This window comes from Apis dorsata, unplaced genomic scaffold, assembly GCF_000469605.1.
Source record: "Apis dorsata unplaced genomic scaffold, Apis dorsata 1.3 scaffold_235, whole genome shotgun sequence".
NCBI lineage: Eukaryota > Metazoa > Arthropoda > Insecta > Hymenoptera > Apidae > Apis > Apis dorsata.
The window spans coordinates 835,836-860,231 of record NW_006263516.1 but is presented as its reverse complement, the minus strand read 5'-3'; the positions used below and the strand labels follow the sequence as shown (position 1 = coordinate 860,231).

The 24,396-nt window shown below is 25.0% G+C and overlaps 1 protein-coding gene across 8 annotated transcripts in view; it reads right to left on the bottom strand.

The window, feature by feature from the left end:
* LOC102672345 (acetylcholine receptor subunit alpha-like) overlaps positions 1 to 24,396 on the bottom strand; it is a 277,309-nt gene that overhangs the window by 108,270 nt on the left and 144,643 nt on the right. For 4 of the 8 annotated variants that reach the window (XM_006615784.2, XM_031510520.1, XM_031510521.1 and 1 more), the window contains one exon: positions 10,398 to 10,578. The exons of 2 other annotated variants lie outside the window; for them this stretch is intronic. In XM_006615784.2, the coding sequence (XP_006615847.1) occupies positions 10,398 to 10,578 (181 nt within the window). Of the gene's footprint in view, positions 1 to 9,668; positions 9,850 to 10,397; positions 10,579 to 24,396 lie in introns of those variants that run through there. 2 more of the 8 variants (XM_031510522.1, XM_006615785.2) reach the window with 2 other exon arrangements.

Sequence of the window (24,396 nt, the reverse complement as noted above, 5' to 3'; positions counted from 1 at the left end):
TGATTTTGATATACACTCATGAATTTTTATTTCAAAAAAAAAAAAAAAAAATTTGGACAATTTTATGATAGCGAAATTGCAATATTCATAATTTATAACAATTAACTATATTCTCCGCTATAATTATTATTTAAAGTTAATTTGTGGTTGCAAATATTAATGCTGTAATTATGTAAATCGTGATAATTACTGAATTCAATATTAATATATGATTCTAACACAGATATCTATAAGAGATGTTATGATAAAGATATTGTAAATATTAATATTTCGAGAGAAAATGTTTATTTAATATTATAAATTAGAAATAATATAATATAATTTTAGATTATATCTCCTCGTTAATGAAAATAAAAATTTAAAAATTTATAATCGAATAATAATTAAATTGTTTATTGTCAAATAATATGAAATATTATTTATAAAATTTTATCAGCGCGATATATTATTTTTTTGGAATTTTCAATTATGCAATATGAATATATTTTAATGGTATATAAATGATGAAAAATTTTTAAAATAAATTTTGTTTTTTATTGGCATTACAATTTGGATAATATCAATAGAATTGGATATATCGTTTTTTTCACAAGATTATAAAAGATTAAATTCAAAAAGCACATTACATGATATTTTTATTATCTCGACATTAAATTTACATAGAAATAACGATATAACATTTTTTAATATATTTTATTTTGAAGTTGTATAAACACATCTAACCAATCATTGAATGTAAACATTAAAATATCTAATGAATGTTTCTAAACTTTAGCAAAAGAGAAGCATAGTACACAATTATGGAAAGCGATATGCGTTTTGAATAAATGTTAAAATAAATATGTTAAAATATTGTAAAGCTAATATTGATAATGAAAATATTAATAAAAAAATCGTGTAATATGTTTTTTGAATGATTGCAAAATAATTCTACAATACGATAAAAATAATATATCATTTCATCATACGATTAATATCTTTAAACTTCTTTTCTTTCGTTATTTATTAACGCATTCTTCGAAATAAAAATTCAAAATTCATTCTCTTTGGGTGCATATAAACAAAATCGTATCATATTACTTTTTCCATCAGGGTTACAGAACAACATTCGATCTCAAATTCAAAAAACATATCACACGATATTTTCATCAATCAAATTTCTTATTACGCTTTGTTATAATGTTTACGTTCGAATATCATCGATGCATATCTTTTTCATTAAAAAATGAAAAGGCCGGTTATAAATTCGAACTGATAAATGAGCCGATCAATTTTCCCTTTAACAAGTTGCAAACATATGCACAGGGCATGGAAGCGGAATTATTGCACGTTCGAAATAACTGCGTAACGGAGGTTGAAATTATTCACGAGAACCCACGGGGGCTTTTGTCGGGGGATTACGGTGTTCCGGTAAATTTAATAGAAAACCCTCGATGCGAAAGCCGAATTCGAGTGTCCTCCCACGCGTGGCCAAAACTTTCAAGCCTCGACGACTGGCAGTCTGGTCGGAAGAGATACGCTCTCGTACAAGTGTATAGGATTCCCTCGTATAGGTACGTGGCGGAATATCGATTTTCCCTTTATTGCGCCACCAGGAGAGACGCGAGAAATCGCACCTACAGCCGTAAGGTGTGCAACTTTTACTCCTTCCTTCCCCTGATTAAACGTATACATTAACCGATACCTTTATGTTATAAGCCATTAAGTAACGTTTTAAGAGCCTAGACCTTTTAAATAACTTTTTTGCTTGAGTTTGCTTTTGTTTGAGGAATGAAGTGTAAATGCAAATGTAAAAATTTTAAAATAAAAAATATTGGAAAAGTATAGATTCGATTTTTTTGAGACGAAAGTTTCTTAGCAATGAGGATGATATTATAATTAGAAATAAGTTAAATGTAATTTCGAAATAGGTAATGAGCAACATCGATATAAAATGTAAATTTAATCAAAAAATAAAAATTTGTATTCAATAAAGGTAATATTATAATGGCGTGAAATACAATAAATTAATAAAGTTAATTCATTGATAACATTTAAGCCATTTATTTTTTTATCTTTTTTTTATAATCATTATTATAATTTAGAAAACATTTTTTTGCATGCTCGTTATTACATTATTAAGATCGTATGTTATCTATTTAATGCTTCGCATAAATTATTATCGTGATTTGTTTTTATTCCAAAGACTTGTAATAAATGATCCTTTTATTTATGGGATGACATAATATCATCGGATAATATAAATTTCTGGAAAGAAGCACATGTACGCACATCATTAATTATAACCATTTATTACATATAACCATATATATAATTATTTAAATTTTATGAATGAAATATAAATATCATCTTTTAATAATATGATATGTAGTTATTTATAGTATAATTTATAGTATCCAATTTCAAGTCAAAATAATTTGTAAAATGTACAAAATGAGGAACAATTATAAGGGAATTTTAATATATTCGATTTAAAATTTGTAATGAATGTGCTACATACAATATAATATAAGGAAAATTATGTATATTTAAATTACGCATTATTGTTTTAATAGCAGAACTCATTAAAGCAAGAATTTCGTGTTAAATAGGTTGCATAGCACACTGGATATATATCGTGCTAATATTTCTCATGTAATTCTATTATATCTCAACCCTATTAAAGGATCTAATTACACTATTATGTAATCAATTCAATTGGTATGTGAAAGTATAACACTATTATTTGGTAATTTTTTGCGCTTAATAATTGATTGTTAAATATTAATGTCTACACAAATCAAGTTTTCATAATTTATAATAAAAATAAGTCATCTCGATATTTCTCTTCTTAAGTAAGAGTAATGCTTTGAATTATTTAACTTTCGACTCTTAAAAAGAATATCTTTAAATTTCATTAATTTTTGTAATTTATAATAAAAAAGAAAAAAATATTTGTGAAAGAATGATTCTTAAAAAAAATATTTTTAATCCTTATTATTTTAAAAATTCGCAATAATAATTTATTTAAACAAATTACTTCTGAAGTTTTTTATTCTAGATTAAATTTAGAATATTCGAAAATGTCATTTAAATTTTTCCAGATTTTTTTCAAAGATCTTTATTTATTGAAAAACATGTTAAATACAATATAATCCATATTTTTGAGAAAATTGTGTTTATTACGAAGTAAATATAAATTTCAAAAAAAATTTCAATTTGTAATTTATACTTTTTGATAACATTGTATATCATTACAATTATTCATCCTTTATATCAATATTATCTACATGAACAAAGCCACTTGTTATTAAAAAAATAAACTTTAATAAATTTCAATTATAATATAAAATCTGTACAAATCTGATTCTACGTATATACCTCTTTGATCCTTATTTAACGCGATATAGTAATCCAACGAATTAAAGGAATTTTTACTATGCCAATCTGTATGTTTAAGTGAGCAAAACGAGCTCTTAACAAGAGAGCATGAAAATCTGTCTAATTTAATTTAACCGCTTCATTACGTACTCGCGTTTTAATTTCTATCCTTCGTGTCTCGTTAATCGAATAATGCCAAAAAACGAGGAGGAGAAAATTCTTTAATCGTATCGCGCTTCGTTGAACAATCGCTTTTGTTGGCATGTTTAATTACACGCTTTCCATGGTTGACAGAAAAGTTACGAACGAATCGTATTGATAATATAACAGATCATTCGCTTAGATTCGAAATATAATCGAGTTGTTTAAACTAAATAACACACGTTGAATCTTTTCTTTACCACCATTGCCGCCATTGTGAAATTTATGATTGGGAGCTGTGTGGAATATACACGATTGCGTATTCGATTCATCGTTTGTTCTCCGATATACGACTGCTTGTGTACAAACTGAACGTAACTTGCCTCCGATTGTTTGAGTTAGAACGTTACACGTTGCAAATTATGAAAGCCAATGTTACATATGTATGTATACGTTTCTTTAATGCTATATTTCGATATATATTTTGGTATAAATAGTTTTAAGATAATAATAAGTTAATATATGTTAGATATATGTTAGATATATATTAGATTTGAGCACATTTTACTTGAAAAATAATAATGAATTAAATGATGAATTATTTCAAGTATTTTTTTATTTTTATTTTATAAACTATGGAAAGGAAAGTATATTATTTTATATGAGATATAAATGAATTGTTTCTAAATAATTTGTTATTTTAATTCACTTAAGTAAAATGAAAAATTTTATTTTAACCACGATAAATAAATTAATGAATAAGTAAATTATCTATCAAGTAGTTTAAAATTTGGAATTTTTTTGTACAATGTAATTATATTTGGATTTAGAATTATTCTTGATTAATTAGAAAGATTTTTAGATTATAATAAATCTATTATTGTAATTATTAATAAATATATGTGTTTGAATTTGAATGAGATATTATAAGAAAATTTGTATTTCTGAGAATAATAAGATAGATATCTGAAAAATTATTTTAATGAATTGAAATTAAAAATAATTTCATTTGAAAATAAAATAATTCAGAGAAAAATTATTTCTTTGCTCAAGTAAACTCATTATTTCCAATCAAAGTAAAAATATGTATATTTTTAATAGTTATTTTTCAAATATTTTATCTCAAGTTTAATGTTTATTTTATCTAAATCTGAAACTCATTCTCGATTATTTTGACTTCATAAATAAATTATAAACAAATAAACATTTCTGAAATTTAAAATTATATTATTGTATTTCATTATATGTATGCACATTAGCATATTATTTAAAAAGTAATTGATAATAAAACTTGTTTTTAAATACTTAAACAAACTATGCTATATATATTTTAGAAAAATTTCTAAAAGATATAAGAAATTTAACGAAATTTTTCATAAATGTGCATCCTTTTTTTTTAAAAATACAACAACGACCAATGATTATTTTATATTATTTATTCTACACTTTTAATGACAATCTAGAAGTAATTCCACTAATTTAAAACAGTCTCATAATTGGCAAATATAAAAGCTGCAACTCGCAAAAATATTCTAAAGCATAATCCACAATAGGCATCTTTTTTCTAAATCGAAATATCTTTCACGCCGCACATTTCTCCTCTATGATACAATTTTTCAACAACATCGAAATCTAATTAATTGGAAATACACGTAAATACGAACCGCTATACTACCACAGATGACATCAAATTAAAAACCAAGATAAATACTTTACGAGCTAAAAATACTTCGATCGAAGAATTTTCTGTAATTCGATATTGTATCGTATATACTATTTCATGCTCCATCCTTATATTCTCTTTTCTCTCGTTTTTATACCATATTTACATGCAATTCATACTGTGTTATGTTATTATCATCGAATATTTCAACACATTTCTTTCGTTTCATCATATTCGAAAACCCGATCGATAATTACGCCATGAATATTTAACTCCATATTTTATAATGGTGAAGAAGATTAAAATTCAACGAGCATTTCATAATTACAATCCGGTATATTTTCAAAATGCATTTGAACGGTCAAAAGGTTACATTTTTCTCGTAATAAATGGTAATCTTTTATTCTTGCAAAATGGCTGGAAACCGAATAGGGAACCACGTTTCGTTATCCTTATGGTTTTGTCATGGAGATCGTTTTATCTCGACGTTTAATTCATTCACAAATGGCGGAAGAGATAAGGAAAAAAGGTTTTTTTTTAATAATTTGACAATATCATTATAGTTTTTTCTTTAAAATTTATTTTATTATATGAAACAAGATTTCATTCGAGAAAGTTTAAAAAATATTATATTATTATTTTTGGTAATTATATTTTTTATAATATGGTACTTTTAAACAATTGTACAACGAAAATAAATTTTATGTTTATTTCTATTATTGTGCTGCATAATAAATATTTAAGTTAAGTTTTTTTCATTAATCTCTTATAAAAAATGGCGAAACCTTACTTTATGATAAATATAATATATAAAGTATCTATTATATATACGATATGTATAAAGTGTTAATATAAAACAATTTTGAAAGATCGACTCTAAATATCAAAAGAAACATAAAAGTTGATATATATAAATGTTATTGAAACTTATTTAGTAAGCCATTTACAATAATGTTTGTATTAGATAAAGCGAGATCTATCTCCATCACATCATTGTTTCGCTCTGTTTTCGCTCGTTTCATCTATCTTCTAATAAATAAATTTCAATTTTAATATTTTTCTATACTAAATTTTGTTTATTTTTATTTTATTTATTTTGTTTATTATTATTATTATTATTATTATTATTATTATTATTATTATTATTATTTAATTCTATAATTGATTTTATTATATATCTCTTTTTATTTTTAAGTCACAATATATTAAGTAACAGCACAGTAACTGGTCCATAAACTTTTCTTATTATTATTATTTGAGTTTTTTTTTATTTTCTATCAATAAAAATATTGAATTATAAAAATGATATATACGAAAAAATGTTTATTTTAAGAAAATTATGTTAAAGGACAGTAACTGATAAAAATTATAATAAATTGTAATATATTTGTTAAGTCTAAAGATCAAAAACGATAAGAATGGCAAAATGTTTTAATTGATTGCAAATATTGTTGAATTAGATTAAAAATTTGAATATTTGCAATATTAATGATTGTTCAAATATTATTTATTTTACAAATTTGTTATAAGCGCAGATCAATATTCAAATTACATTAAATTTTTCTTAAGATTCAATTTCTCTTTATTTCAAAAATTAATAAAAATTAATAAAAATTAATAAAAATATGATATTTTTTTTCAAGATTGAAATCTTGTTCCAACAATGAAATAATATTTTTACAACAAGACTAAGACGATATTGTCAAAACTGAAAAGTTTATATATAAACAAATTTATCAATAAAATTTTTATAAAAAACAATAGAATTATTAATTACAGAATAATTGTACTGATAAAATTTCTATTAAAAATAGAAATTCATTTTTCTGGATTCGTGTAAAAGTCGAGTAAACGAAATGGATATTTTTCTATCAAGCTATCAACGTTGCTTTTATCAGATGCATAGAGTTAAAACATTTCGTGAGAGCGACCTAATTATGATTCCTCTATCTTTATAATAATCTTGATAAACGGAAGCGAGAGTAACATTATTATACAGGATGTTAAGAAAAAAGGTTCCAATCTTCAATTAAAAAGAGTAAAAAATATTCTATCAACATACAAATCTGTAACTAATTTTTTCAACATAAAATTTATTTTTATCATTCAACCAATATTCGATATCGTAAATGAATTTCTTCGCAACGCCATTGAATGTAAACAAATTCAAGATTGTCGTAATTATTATTGATATTAATTCATATTAACAAGAGATCATCGTATACTCGTAAAGTGAAAAAGTTTTCATTGATTTAATATCGTATGGAAAACATTATTCTCATCTATTCTAATAATCAATTCACATCTGTTTATTATTCTAACGTTAAAATTAGCATGAAATATTTCATTTTGTGCATAGCCTTATCAATGGTTTTTACTTTATTCTACAATCTCTGTTAATATTAATAATTTTATTAGAAATCTCTGAAATCATTCTCTGTTTACATTCAATATTAAAAGAAATTCATTCGCATCGAATGTTCGTTAATGATGAAAAATCAACTTTACATACGACTGTCGATAAAACAGTTTTTCCTCTTTTTAATAATTATTAGGTTTTTAAAATCTTGGTCCCTTTTTTTAACTGTACGTATGAATTTTGGACCGATTAGATTTGGGATGTGATTTGTTATGTATTTCACAGAAGGTTTTACGAGCACGAAAGGAACACGGAAAGAAAACGCGCGTGATTTCGCGATAAATTTTTCAACAATAAAACCGGAATCGAAAGAAGACAAAAGGAGCGAGAATAGAATTCGTTTTGCTCGAGATTCTTTTTTTTTTTTTTTTTACATTCAATTCTTCATTTGGCTACACAGTTAGCTTATAAGCGATGCTTCCATGAAACATGCTCGATCATTTTCATGCGATGTATGCATATAGATATGTATGTATGTGTGTGTGTGTAAGGATATATAAATTGACGAATGAAAAGAACATCGAACTTCGTAGCGTTCCTTTTCACATTTTAGAACACAAACTTTAATTCAATAAGAGTTATATTCAATTATAAAAAACGCTGTGATGACACATATTTGAAAAAAAAAAAATTCTTGAAATAATATATAAAATTTTATACAATTTCTATTTCTTCAATTTCTGTTATATATTTTTTTTTTAATTAATTCGAACAACAGTTACTACGAACTATAGTTACATGTGTATTATAGACCTGCTATATATAACCGGATTATAAATTTAATCAGATAAATTGATACGTATTGTACAAAATCTTAAATAAAAAAAAAATCAAAACATTTCACACGAAATATGAATGTTTCTTTAATATCTAATTTAATAAAAAATTGTTAAGATCGTTAAGAAAATTTTTATTTTTATGTATATCTCAATCTCGTTTATTGGATTTTTCTTTCTAATAATTGAAAAAAAAAAGAAATATATTAAAATACATTTCATATGATCAACGTATCTCGCTCGAAAAATGTTCCATAATTTTCCCTCATGTGTCATGTACAGTGGCAGCCCTAAGAAACTTGGAAACCTAAATTATTTGACAGATAGTGACGGTCAAAAGAAATAATGAAATCCCCGCGACAAAATATTTTGATCATTCGATCGAGGTGCAAGTGTCAAAAGAGGCGCCTAACCAGGTTTGGATACGCTCCGAAGCAGATTCTTTTCACCTCGATTCAAAGTTGGCGATCGAGGCATCCTTTGAAACCTTCGACGTATCGCTCTTTCAAGTCGTTCGTCGAAGCGAGGATCGGACTAACATTCTTAATAAGAAACATTCACACAAGATGAAAGAAAGGCGGAAAGAAAGAAAGAAAGAAAGAAAGAAAGAAAGAAAGAAAGTAAAAGGGCAGGCCGGTATATTTCAAGTAATAATCGCGTATTTAAGCAAAAAAATACGTAAACATCGAACGACGAGAGGTCTGTTAAGAAAAAAATGATTAGTAAAAAACATTATCGGGGCACAATCCGTCTGAATTTCCTAATTAAGACCCTCGCAAAACCGACGCCGCGAGCCGTTTTAATAGATCGCGTTGAATATAATGCGAGCCTGTAGGATCGTTCGAGCACACCGCAGAAAGTATATATGTATATATATATATATATATATATATATGTAATATATAAATATGTATATATAAATATATATACATATACATATGTATAAAAACGAGCTGACCGTACGATATCACGACGAATTGTCAATCAAAATAACACTGCAATCCACATCAAGTAACAATATTAAAATATTATATATATATATTTATATATATGTATAATATATATATATAGATAATATATAAATATGACGTATGACGTCCAAGACCAGCGCATCGCAGAAACGATAACGGGTAATTAAGGTGGCATTCTCATTGATCGAACATATATATATAAAAAAAAAAAAAAAACAAAAATGGTAAATAAACGAAAGGAAGATAAACTGGGAAAGACCGATCATATATATATATATATATGAGACGAGCAAAAAGGTTCAATCTTGGCGATCGTGCTCGTTGCTGTTGCGTGGCACCTTAAAACCGTCATAGGTCCAGGAGCCTAACTTCAAAACACAGGTCTGTACGTCGTACGGAAAGAACTCAACGTCGATGGAGCAGGAGGATTTATATACGGCCGGCGGTTGCCAGACGACCAATCCCGAATAGTAGACCGTGGCCTTGGTCATCAGCGTCACCTCGTAGTTCCCGTCGGCGCTGGAATCACCGAAGAAACGAGCCGAGCGTGATCACGATTGGCTCCTCTTTTCAAGAGCGCCGGATGCTGCCCGGCTGCACAACAATTCTCTGCCTCTCTCTTAACATTCGCAGAATCATTCCCTCTCTACTCCTCTCCATAATTTTCGAACATTTCCCTTAGCATTCCGTTCAACTCGCTCGCTGTTAATTTCTTGTTCTTAAATCTTCTGTCTCCTCCGTATTTCTACGTATTTTTTTCTTTTTCGCGTAAAAAAAAAAAAAAAAAAAAAAAAAAAAAATATTGGAGAAAAGCTGGCAGCATCCGTCTCCTGGCGTGGGTTTCCCCCTCAACGACAGTCGAAAATTAGGAATGTTCAAGAAATTGCACCGGGGAGGAGTTTAGAAATCCACGCGACGAGCCGATCGTTCGGATCTAATCTAAAAATCTTAAGGGCTATGATAAGATGGATCCGTCCCCGACGCATCACGAGCGGTCGTTCCACGTCGCGGAGGATCCACCACCGTTTCTATCTGCCACGAACTTAGCGGCTACCATGCAAGTTTACCTTAAAGCCGTCATAGGTCCACGAACCGAACTTGAGGACACAGGTCTGCTCGTCGAATGGGAAGTACTCCACGTCGATCTCGCAGGATGATTTATAAATGGCGGGGGGCTTCCACTCGACCAATCCTTGATGGTAGATGGTGGCCTTCGTGGCCAAGGTCACCTCGAAGTTGCCGTCCGCGCTGCGAGCGAGCACATTAGTGGTTCTGGGCGCTGCGGCGGTCGAGCTTACTTTGTACTTCCGATTCGATACCAAGCCGTATTTTTTTTTTTATTTTTTTATTTTTTTTTTAATTTTTCTTTTTTCTCCACTTTTTTTCTCCTTTCCCTCCCTCTTTTTTTCTCTTTCTCTCCCTCTCTCTCTCTCTCTCCCTCTCTCTCTCTTTTTCTCTCTCGCTTATTCACTGTTGCACATGTGCTTTTTCTTTTTAACATTGCGACGTGGTAAAATGAGAAATACGTCCTCTCGCACGATTATTTCGGGATATTCGAGAGGAAAAACGAGAAAACGAAACTCGAGTCGCGCGAGAAATATTCGTTTCGTACGCGCGAACGCGAAGGGCTTTCAGCGGTTTCGAGGTTCTATCGGACAAATAACAAGCGCGCGCATTGAACACAGAACCGAGAGCAAATTATCCGAGAGTGTTGCAGAATTTTCAAGCGTTCACTTTTTCTTTGTTGTATCGATGAGCAAAAGTGACTTTTCGCGTGTTTATCTCTTTTCGAATCGGCGCCAAATTATATATGGGCCAATAAAATTATTTCGCACCGTGTCGAAATGTATACTCTTCTAGATGAATAGATACATGCAAACATATTGCGATACGTTTCGCTGTGATTATTTACTTTGAAACTTGAATATATTTCAAATATATTTCGTAAAATTGGAAGAATTTTCCGATTGAAAAATACGAACGAAGTTAAAAATTCGTGTTTGATTTGATTTATTTTTTTTTTTTAATTCGAAAAATACGTATGATTAAAGATTTTTTTCGATATTTATATTAATTGTAAATATTATAAAAGAAGGGCTCTTATTTCGATCGTGTTTGACTAGAATGATATATTTTAGAATTTATAATAGAATTTTTTTATAAAAATAATAAATTAATAATGTGGTAATATTTTTTAGATTTTATTATAATCATAAGTTTATTAACATATTATAAAAAAATATAAAAAATATATTACATAAAATTATGTTTTTATTTATAATTAGGCACTCGTGTGAAATTTAAAAAATTCTCACATATACATATATTGAAATTATTTTTGACAAAAGTACAATTTATTTACAATTTGTTCAAAAGTATTAAAAACTTTTTTTTAATACAGTTATTACATATACATATATATAATAACAAAAACAAATGCTGTTATTTAAAAATAATATTTTAATAATAAATTCGTAAATATCTCAAACTGTTTCTTAGTTATATCCTTAATTAAAAAACTGAAATTATTTTAGTTTTATATTATCATCATGTTCTCTTTTTCTATGTTATACGATATTATTATAGTTATTTTATACTCTTTTCATTTAATATAAAAATAATTATAATATAATTTAATATACTCAGTACTATTCCTTAATAATTATATCATATTATAAAATTATATTATTAATAATAAAATGATCACACTTTTCTATTGATAAAATAATAAAAATTAGATATTTAATTAATAACATTAAAACAAATTAATTAATATTAAAGTAACTCGAAAATAATGAAACACTGCAATTAAAATTTTTAAAATAAACTTAATAATAATAGCTTAATTCTTATTATTAAAAAAATATCAAAAATATTTTTAAGATAAATATAAGTCTATACATAAAAATTGGATAGATTTTATAATTTAATTTAACGTTCAACAAATTACTTTTATATATTTAATATTGCAAATATTGTAAATATATATGAAACAATTTTTTTATTAATATTATAATGACTCTTAAAATTTTCAATTTTTTTTTCTTTTTTTTAAAATATAATTTTATAACGATACAAAAAAGAAAAAAATTTTTAATTATAAAATATTCACATTTCAATTCTCTATTATTCTAAAGTTAAAAATTATTCCCAAATGAAATTGTATAATGAAAAAATAATGAAAGTTTGAAGGCCGAATTTACACACTCGAAGAGATGTAGCAACAATAATCAATGCACTATATATACATAAACTTTCATTAAATATAGAATTTCTGGATTAATAAATTTCATAATTTTTTAACAATTTTCTAATATAAGTTTTATGATTGTATATTGTTATAAAATTTTTTCATTTTCTACAATTTTAAAAGAAAGATGGAAGTTTATTTCTGTTTTTCTGTTGAATTATACATTCTTTTCGTATTCGAAACGCGAGAGAGGACTCGAATGCTATCCTTTAGGGCATTCATGCCTATTAACAATCTAGCCTGAACTGCCTTTGTTTACCTACCGGCTCTAGTGTACACTCAGTTTCGTTGAATATTTCAGTGTACAAACAAACATCGATGCATATGTGCACATGCATCGTGAAAACAAACGAGAATGTATCGATCGCGGTGCGTAAAATTAATAATATCTTCTTTGTCTATTATGTATAATATTTCTTTCTCGTTTAATAGCAACAGGTATGTCAATATATAAAAAGAATCGAGATAAGTAGTAAAATGTTTATGTAGAATGAATGACGAAAAAGTGGAAATGATTCTATGTGCAACAGTGAATCGAAAAGAAAAAATAAAATTTTTTATTGGAGATTTCGTTTTTGAATAAATCATATTTTGAAGACGATTTTCAGAACACATGTGAAATTGGCTAAATTAATTACGTGAGTGAACATCGATAGAAATTTATTTTATATTTGAGAATGAACAAAAAATGTAGAATTCATCGATTATTATGATTATTATATTTATGATTTATTGTATACACGTGTTAAATCTCGATTTTCTCAAAAATATGAATTTAAGTGATAAAATTTTATTCTATATTTTTTGCTTATTTTTATACGTAATAACCTTCTATCGATAGTATCCAATCAAGTAATCAAATATTAACCAATTCATTTTTTTCATTTTTATTCAAAAAATTTCTAATATTTGAATAAATTTTCAAAAGGATTATTCAAAAAATGGAAAAATACGTTTTTTTCAATTCATTGTTGCATAAAGAATAATTTTGAAGAATTGATTGTCCTTGATTTGCAGAATACCCTATGTGAACTAGTTTTCAGGATTATTTTGTATTAGTTTGTTCATTTGAAAGTAGAAAAGGAAAGATATTTAACAAGTATGAGAATAAACTAACATAAATTGCACATGAAAATACGTAGATTATAGATAGAAAAAAAAAACGAAATATACATATAATTACACTTCAATGGAAAATTTCTAAATAGAAATAAGTAGATACTTCTGAATAAAAATGATGCATTAAAAAATAATATACAAATGTGCAATATGTAAATTCTACTAGCATAACTACTAAGAAAGACATAAACCATCAAATTCGAAATAGTAAAACATTGAACAAAAAACAAAAATACATAAATATATATTTGTGTATTTATTTGTTTTTTTTTTAGTATCAAAAATAAAAATTCATTTAGTATATTAATAGAAAGTAAAACTTTTAATTAATTTTAAATGCCTCACAGACTTCTTTTCATTATTCAGAACCAATAAAAGTGAATATAAAATCTTACTAAATATTTTTTTTCAAAGAATTTGAATTGAATCATGAATTATTTATTTTTTTATTCGAAAACTTTAATTAATTTTTCCATATAAATCTCATTCATTTTATTGTTATAAATTTATTTTGATTTAAGTTCTTTCGAATAGAAATTAATAAATGAAACTGAAAGAAATAAAATTTATCATCCGCATTAGAATAAGCAAAACCATCAATTGTGTTATATGCAATCAATTACTGATCTATCATTATATATGTTTGGTATATATAACAATATCAAATTTTTTTAAATAACAAAAATCCAGATTGAAGTGAAAATTTTTTAATAAAAAGATAATAAATTTTAAATAATATATTACGAAGAGCGTCCAAATCAAGGATTTTTCTTTTTTTTTTACAAAGAATATATAATTTGGTCATCATTTCTATTAATGCTACTGTCAAAGTTATTGTTGATAACTTTATGATATAGTTAATTCATTTTATATCGTATTAAAATTGTATTGAAGCAAAATTTAGAAATTTAAAAATTAATATAAATTATGTATTGAAATATATGAAAAAAATATTGCTATAAAGTTAATTATATCAAGTTTAATCATATTATAGAAAGATTTCGAGAAAATCGCAATTTCTACATTCTATTATATTGAAATCATGTTTTCAAAATATCTATTATATTATATACATATAGGAGAGATAACTGTAAATAATAAATTGATGAAATTTTATCCCATTTTATTGCCTTTAATTTAATATCTATTACATCGCGGTCCATAGTACATCTTATATTCTGACAGGAATTTTATTTCACTGAGACTTTCAATTTCTTCGAAATCATCGATCAAACATTCTATCCTACATTCTGTAAGTCCTTTATCAAAAGAACACTCTACGATCGTTGAAACCTATCTAACACGATATGAAAGATTGTGAACACGCTAGAACTATGATTATTTCTCGACATAACGGTGAACGTTCATAGAATTTTTTTTTAAAAGAAAAATAGCGCTTCGATGCTATTAACTTGTTAAATACCGTCATATCATATGAAAGTATATTTGACAGAATATTTTATGTTTTTCCATTTGCGTTTAAAGTATATTCGTATATTCAAACAAAAAATTATTAAAGAGATTAAAAATTGAAATTTTATTAATATATGTATATATCATATGTAAAATATTGAATGGTTAATTATATCTCTTTTAAAGATACGATATGAACGTTATAAAGTTTATTGTAAATATTGGAAAAAAGATAATTTGCATAAAGGTTATACGTAGAATTTATTTCAAATGTAAATATCATATCGTATTTTGTATGTGTATAATAATTTACATATTATCTTATGGTCAACCGAGTTCGACAAATGCATAGGATTTGCGCAAATATATAATATTTGTTATGAAGTATAGTTATGAATTTTTTTTCAAATAAAATAATTTTTTAAAAAATTCTTTAAAATTCTTTAAAAAAACTTATTCAAATATTTTAACAATTATAAAATATATTTAATCATATATCATATGATAAGGAAAAATTGTAACTATGAATAAAAGAGAATGATTCGATTTTGCCATGAAATATGAAGATTTGATATAATTTTATTTCTATAATTAAAACAAAATTTCTATAATTAAAAATTTGCTAAATATTGAATAGATATTGGAAAATAACTAAAATAATATAGATGTTTGACAGAATTAACAAAAAAAAGTATATAAAAAATATAATATTTTTTTTAAATCTATGTTACTTGTTATTATATATACATATTTATATAAAAATATATACTTTTCAACTAATCAAGGAACTCAATAAAAAGATCTAAATATTACATAACTTTTTATGAATAAATAATTCATCAAAATTCATATTTAGATATTTCCATTAAATATACTGACAAAATACCTGACACTATGTTGATATCGGAACACAGTAATAAATCGTGTATGCAATCATACCGCGTTAATCCCCATTTATATTGTTCGTGGTATACACAGTATCTCTTAAATGGAACGTTGAAAACGTCCGGGAAACAACAATGGCCGGTCCAACACGTGCAAACTTATAAATCATTTTCCAACAATGGAGAAATTGAACCAATGCACGTTCCCTTCCTAGAAGTTAGTATGGTTCGATTAACGAATCCTCGTTTCAGTTTTTCTCTTTGCTTCTTTACGGTGTAAGATTAACACAACCACACGGAAAAAACGCACAGATTCGCGTGCAGGTTTCTTTCAACTTGCTTCCTCTGTTCGCGAAAAATGGAAGCGGAATTAACAGTCTTCCCACTATGGTTGGCAGAGACCCCTACCGAGATTAAAAGGAAACGAAACTATTGCGAAGCAGACTCCCGCCACCTTAGATCCCGCAAGCTGTTTTCATCAGTGGGTTCAACTTCAATTTCACTTAACCTCTGATCTCTCTTTCTCTTCACCTATCTCACCGCCCTACTCGTCTCCTTTTATCCCCACCACGATTCTTCAACGCTTTCATCGTTTTTTCGACTTCGTAACGTTACTATTTAAATTGTCGTTGTGTTTGCCACGAGGTTCGCGGTATTATTTCTAGAACTTTCTTTATTCTTCGAGAGAAAGAAGGCTTGAGAAATTTTGATCGTTTCGTCCGATTTATTTTTTTCCTTCGTCTTAATGGAAGAGCGATATGAACGTGTTCGTGTCGAGTGTTGAGAGCTTTCAGCAAGAGAATCCCTTGTGGAATTTTTCTCTCTAGAACGCGTGTGTTGTATGTATGTATTTGTATGTACGAAAAAATTTGTGATTTTAGTGTTACAGAATACATACAATATTATAAATATTTTTATAAATTGGAAAAAAAATGGAAATGAAAATATGAAATATACTTTTTGTTTTTTGAATTAGAGAGTTTGAGAATATTTATAAATGAAAGGAATCGAATGAAATTTTTACCATGAATACTTTACCATGAACATGCTATATAAATACATATATATATAATACAGAGATTTATGGAAGTATTTATAAATGCTATTTTATGAAATCTGATTTCAATAAAAGTTTGTATGTAGAACATAATATATTATATATAAAGTACATTTTTATTTTGACTTTAATTCTCAAATCTGAGTCTGATTTTTATTGTACATTTATAATATTTATTCTATTTACATATTTTTTTTCCAAATCTATTTAAAATCTAAAAAGATTGTACATTCTAATCTTAAATAATTAGTTCAAATCTTGTTATACATTTCGATCAATTTAGATTCTAAATCAAATATATTTTATTTGTATATTTATTGTTTTAATTTAATCATAGTAGAGCTATATTATTTTATCATTTCAATACATTCAAGTACTAATTATTTATTAGTATTTTTATGATTTTTAAAAAAGAACTTTAAAAAACAATTTTAAAAAAAATCAAAGTTTCTAACTTTAGATTTTTTATTAAATATATTTAATTAAATTAAATATATATAAGTAAATTTTAATCTTCTATGTATAATAGCACAATTTATACAAAGTATATTTGTTTTCCTAATTATATTAATAGTGTGGAATATTATGAATAATGCATAATATAGTATTATAAGTTTTATACGTGTACATTTTTAATCTGAATGTGCAAATCACAAGTGGACAAACAGAAGATTCGTATCAAAACAAGATTTAATTCATACCCGCGGAAATGAGAAATTCTGAACTCGTATTATGCAATGAAAGCAATCGATTAGCGAAATTTGCAAACTATATCATAGATAAAAAAAAATTAAGTTTATTTAAGAAATTCAATAATTTTTTACAATAAAGTGAGAAATTTTATTAATATTTTAAAATATTTTTTTCTTTGTAAATTATTTAATGATGTTTAAAGTGTATATCGAGTAAAGTTTATACTTTATTCGATCAAAAAATTTATTATATCACATATATTTTCATAAAAATCTTTTTTATATTATATTTTTATATCTGTAATTATAATGAAAAAAATAAATATAATAATAATTTAGTTACTTAGTAATAATAATAATTTAGTTAATTTAGGAAAGAAAAGCTATAAATCCATAGGATCTATGACCTAGATCTATGATCTAGGATCTCTCAAAAAAGTTAAAATCAATTTAAAAATAAATATAAGAATATAAAAGTATGTTGTTGTGTTGTACATTTGAAAATTATTTAAAGTGCATTCTTTAATAAACTAAAAATAAATTCTAAAAAATTAATAATTTTCCTAAATTATTGTAAAAATAAAAATTATTGAAATTTATTAAATCTCATTTTATCAGTTTATGAATTAATTTGAAAGAAAATTAATTTTAAATTTAATTTATGTAAATAATTTACTCACTGATATTTTAAATTAATAACGAATATAAAAATAATATCGATATTATACAGCAATAAAACATTTATAGATGTTTTAATGCTTAAATTACGTCATTTGCTTTATCATATAATATAAATCATACAATTTATATTAATCCAAATAAATTATAACGTAATAAATAAATTATATCTTTTGCACAAATAAAAAAAATGGAAAATTCCAAATAAGCATGTTTCTCGTTCAGTCGAAATTAGAAACAATCCAGCTTAAATTTTAATCCGGATTTGTACGTGACAATCGTACTGTGACTAATACGAAATATTAATGAATTTTGACGAATGAATATAAATCAATACGATTCGTTATTTTGTTAATAATACAAAGGAAAATGTTAGCTTGTTTTCGTTTAATAAAGCAGATAAATATTTGGTTTCTGTATCTTTTTGCTTGCAATCAATTTAATTTAATTGCTCATGAATCAATCATAACTAAATTCCAGTAATTCATAAATTTATACTCGTTATCATTCATCGTCATGACTATAAATATACTATAATTGAAAAATGTAAAAATATAACATAAATATAAATAATATAAAAAATATTATAATATAAATGTCCATTTATATTATATTAAACAATAATTTAATAGATGAAAGTTTTAGTAAAATAAAAAATTTGTTTAAAAAATTTAAAAATAAAAATTTCTTTTATCTTTGAATGAAATTTTCTAAATATATAAATGGATGCGAAAAAGTGAAATTGAATTTTTGAAATTTTGAATTCTTTTATATTTCGATTTACAAAAATTTTCACAATAAATCGTGAAAGAAAATAAACAAAATTAAAATCTTCATCAATGTTTTTGAATTATAAAAATTTAAATTAAGAAGATTAGATTATATAAATTACAAAAATTCCAATTTGCTTCGAAATCTATTTTAATAACGTTCAACATTGTTTTCCTGATATTCAACAATGATATATTTCAACGGTATAAGTACAACTTGTGCCGCAGATAGAAAGGATTCGATTTTAAGAAATCGCGTCGTAGAACAAATTGGTATCTTCCAATCGAAGTGATTGCCCATGGTATACGTGTATACTCTCCGGGGAAATACTCGTGTCGTTACCTTGAAAATCCGGATTGTAGACCTTGTTCACTGATTTCCAGCGGCATGGCCACGTAATATTTTTCAGTGACATGGGACTTGAACTCCCTTGAAATTCTGCTCGTTAATCTTGCATGCAAATAACAGGTGCCGGTATAAGACACGAGAAGAGGAAAAATGACGGCGAATCGATATAATCAAAAGTATTAATCACGCCAAAATCCAACCGGTAATGACACACTGACGTTGAGCTTGACTTTGCTATAGAAATATTCTATTGAATTTTTCCGTTGAATTAAAATTTAAAAGAAATATATTAGAAATATATTTAATAAAATTTTTCGCATTTCTTTAATTGTTTATAACTATATATTTATTTTATTTCCTTATAAGAGAAAATATTTTTGATTTCTCAGTTTTTTGAATTAATATAAAAATAGAAAATAATTATAATAAATGAATTTCGTTAATATAAATATAAATTGATAAGATGTTAATATATTCGTGGAAAATTGATTCTAGAGATCAAAATAAAGATTAATATATAAAAATATCATTTAAAGCTTATTTAATAAATAATACCAATAATAATAATAAACCAATTTGCATTAAATGAAAAGAAATGAAAAGATAGAATAAGATTGTTTCTGTCACATTTCAATTGCTTATAATTTAATAAATAAGTCAATAAATAATTCAATTGACATTTTTGCATTTATTTTTTTATATCTAGACTCGATTTTCTAAAAATATTTCACGAATAAATTAACATCTTATTTATATATATTGAACATTTTTATCTTTTTAGTAAATTAAAACGAAAATTTGTAAAAATATTTTGCAAATAAATTATTCTGTCATTTACATAGAATATTTATTGTAACTATTTCTATCTAATTTATTTAATTTCGTATAAATTTTGCAATCACATAGAACATTTTATGCAATATCGAAATCAAAAGTATACCACAAATTCCATACTACACATAACATTCCTTTCTTTATCATCGAATCGGCATTGACGATAAATCTGAACAACGAATCATACGCCTTTATGTAAATGCATAGAACGATAACGATACAAGGTACAGTATTAATTTACAATTTGCTTTCTGTATTTCCTGTATCAAATTTATCATTCCACATCCGTATTTATTGATGTATTCATTTTCTCATATATTACGCCCTTGTGAAATACTCGAATACACAGCACGATATTTAGCGATAACGGAAAAGCGATTAATTTTGAACGAAATATATGGCCAAACACATAAATGTCTTTGAATATAACATCCAACTCGCATTTGCAGATTTGATTCAATGCTTACTTTACAAAATTATAATTGTAATTTAAAAACTCGAAGATCATAGAAAAGAAATTTGATAAATAGATTTTTTACGTAATCTAATAGCTTTATCTAGACATTTTTCAATGTATCGGTATTGAAAAGATAGAAAGAACGTAGCCATTTTAATTATAAATGTAAAAAAGAAACAATTTCATTATTTTTATAATTAATTTTTTATAAAATATAACAGTGTTTTTCAATACGAATCTATTTATTCTGTTGAAATCTAAATTTGACGAACAAATTTTTCAAAATGCCGCAATTCATTTAAAAAATTATTTTTATTGATTTATAAATTTTCGTCTATTTGGTAATTTATAATTTAATTTTTGTATCGAGCAAATAATGTTTCTTACTTTGTAAAGATAATTTTTGAATTAAAAAATTGGGAATAAATTAAAGAAAATTATCATTTGACAAAAATTCTTAATTTATTATTCTTTATAACATGAAAAATAACATAAAAAATATTTTTTAAACCATTGAAAGATTTTGAAATTTTAATTTTTTGAACTTTTTTTGCATCTAAAATCTCGAAGAATTAGATGCAAATTTTTCTCAGAAAATAATCGCACAAACTTTGAATATTTACACGAAACTTTTTATCCTAGTACCCAGTTTCGTTTAATTTGTTTCCATACCTAGAAAAAGAAAGTATCATTGGCGTGAATTTCAGGCCATTGATCGATTTCGCCAAAGGGAAAAAGTTTCAAGAAGTGAAGTTTAAAAGTAGGAAGGGAGAAGGTTGAGAACAAATTGAGATGCTAGCCTAAAAAAGACGAATAAAAAAGTTCCCCGAGTTACGTCGTAATTAAGAACCCTTGTAATCGACATCGCTGCTTATACTAATGACCACCGAGACTTGGAGATAATTGACGGAAGAAAGAATGAAAAGAAAAAATTCCATCGCGTTCTGACGACATCAAAGTCGTATCCGAAATTTATTCTTCTTGATTCTTCTTGTTTTTTTTTAAAACTTTTATCCTTTGACGTTGTCAGTCGATTGTAAATTAAACGTGGAACGTTACACGGTAAAAATGGCAACTGTCATGAAAAATTAATACGGTGTACTGCAAAACAATCTCTCGAATTTCAAGGTTTATAAAAAAAAATATTGCGAGGTTTTAAAAAAAATATTTTCAGAATATAAAATACGCGTAATATTTCATTTTCATCTTGTTTGTTTCAAATTTTCGAACTTCTTATCTTGATAACTTGAATTGAGATAATTTTCCAAATAACAAAGAAAAAAAAAATACAATATTCGAATGTGAATTATTGAATACAAATAATGAATATAACAAATATGTTATTGATACCTTTTCTTAGTATATATTTAAATATTTATTTTTTTGAATATTTTTTGATCGATTGTGTACAAATATCAATTTTTATATAATTCAAGAGAAAAAATTAGGCTAATTAATTTGATATTAAGTGATTTGAAAGTTCTCTTAAAATGAATGCATCATTTTATTATATATAATTTGTATAATTTGTTTATATTGTTAAATAAATGAATGAAATTTTTACAGATGGATAAAATTAGACGATAATATGATTCGTGAAAAATAATGAATGAATAACATTCATATTTATTATTTGCATTATTTATTCAAAAATTTTGAAACATTTAAGATTCGATGAATAAAAAAAAATTATTGTTAAAATATAAAAATTTAAAATTATAGTTCTATATTCTATATATAAAAGTATTTATTTTATTAATCTATTTGATATACAGATTTCGAGAAATGCTAAAATTTATTATATACAATATCAATATCAATTAAATATCGAAATTATAGATTTTACTTTTGCACTTGCAATACAAATAAGTATAAGTTTAACTATAGTAGAAGTTTTCCAAAGTTCAATTTGATCTTCGTAAAAGATTATTCAGAAACAGATGAATTTTCGTTCTTAGTTTCAAAGTCGATTATAAAGTTTAGCATCACAGACAAAAAGCTTTGTCATTGCAGCAAACAGTTTGAAAACACTTCTAATCTTTATAAATATGAAATATTTAACGAACGATTTCCGACAATTTTTTTATTTTGCATATTATACAATATGCATGTAAGTTAAATTTCTTAATATATCATATATTCAATATATACAATATATTCAATATGTATAATATGTATATATCATATATATTCAATATATGAAATCTTTATTATACAATACAATATATATCTTTATTATAGAATATTATTTAATCCTAATATTTATTATTCGAATTCGAATTTATTAATATGATTTATATATATAATTGAAATGCAAGGTGTAACAATATTTGCATTTTGAATCTTTCTTGTTACGAAACACAGAATATATTCAATGTAATTTGCAATTTGAATTGTGCTTTAAATGCTCGAGTGTCTGTAGTTCTAGTAAGTTTGAAGTTGCAAACGATAATGATACTTATTTCTTCATCTTGCTAGAAAGTAATTCTTATTTTATAGATAGAAAATGTTTGAATTGTGCAAGAGAATTGATATTTTATTATTTAATCGATATTTTATTTATTCATTGTTTATTTGATATTATGCATTTTGAAGAAAAACGTATATCATAACTATGATACAAAATGAATTTATTAAGCATTTATTGCGCTTGCACAATTATTTCTAAATTTATATTTTATATATTATTTTAAAGAAAATCCTTTTATACGAACTCCTCTTAATTGAACGAAAAATCATAGTTTAAAAAGGTATTAGATGCACTTCTATTATAACAACCTGATTATATGAACGTACTTTTCCTCCAAGTTCGTAAAAAGAAAGTGCTGTAATGTCATTTAATCTCGTTTTATGGAATTTCTTCTAATATTTTTAAGAATACTATTCTACATAAAACATCATTGTATATGTATCCAAACAATCTATTTTTAATATATAAAACGGTAAAACTATTTTTAAATTAAGAAAAAATTCTAGATTATTTTGCATTTGGTTTTAAAATTATCGTTAGAGACAACTCTTTCCATTCTAGAGAGATGCTCTAAAAACTTCTAGAAGACAATTTTTAATTAATTTTTTAATTAATTAATTAGTCATTAATTTTTTTCTTTTTTTTGTAAAATGAAATTCTGTAATCGAAAAATTATGCAAAAAAATAGAAAATAATATTGCGTTATTTTATCACTGATATGATTAATAAATGAGAAATTTTGTGTTAAATTTTGTGTTTATATAATGACACAAACGAAATATTTTGTTATTTGTTAGTAATAACAATAAAATATCTGGAAATTTGAAGAGATAATTCCTCTTACAAGCAGACAAAAAGAAAAAAGAATTATAATCTGTGAATCACAGGTTCGACATTACTTTTTTGCTTATTGTTATTTATTCCTATTTATTTTTTAATATGAAAAGAGATAATACTATAGAAAGAAATAGCAATATATAATCTTTATTAAGGTCATCTTTTTTAAAGTCACGAATTAAAAAATGGTGGATTATTATATAAATAAAATACTTTCTAAAAAAAACTTTAAAAATATTGTCATCAATCACAAAAA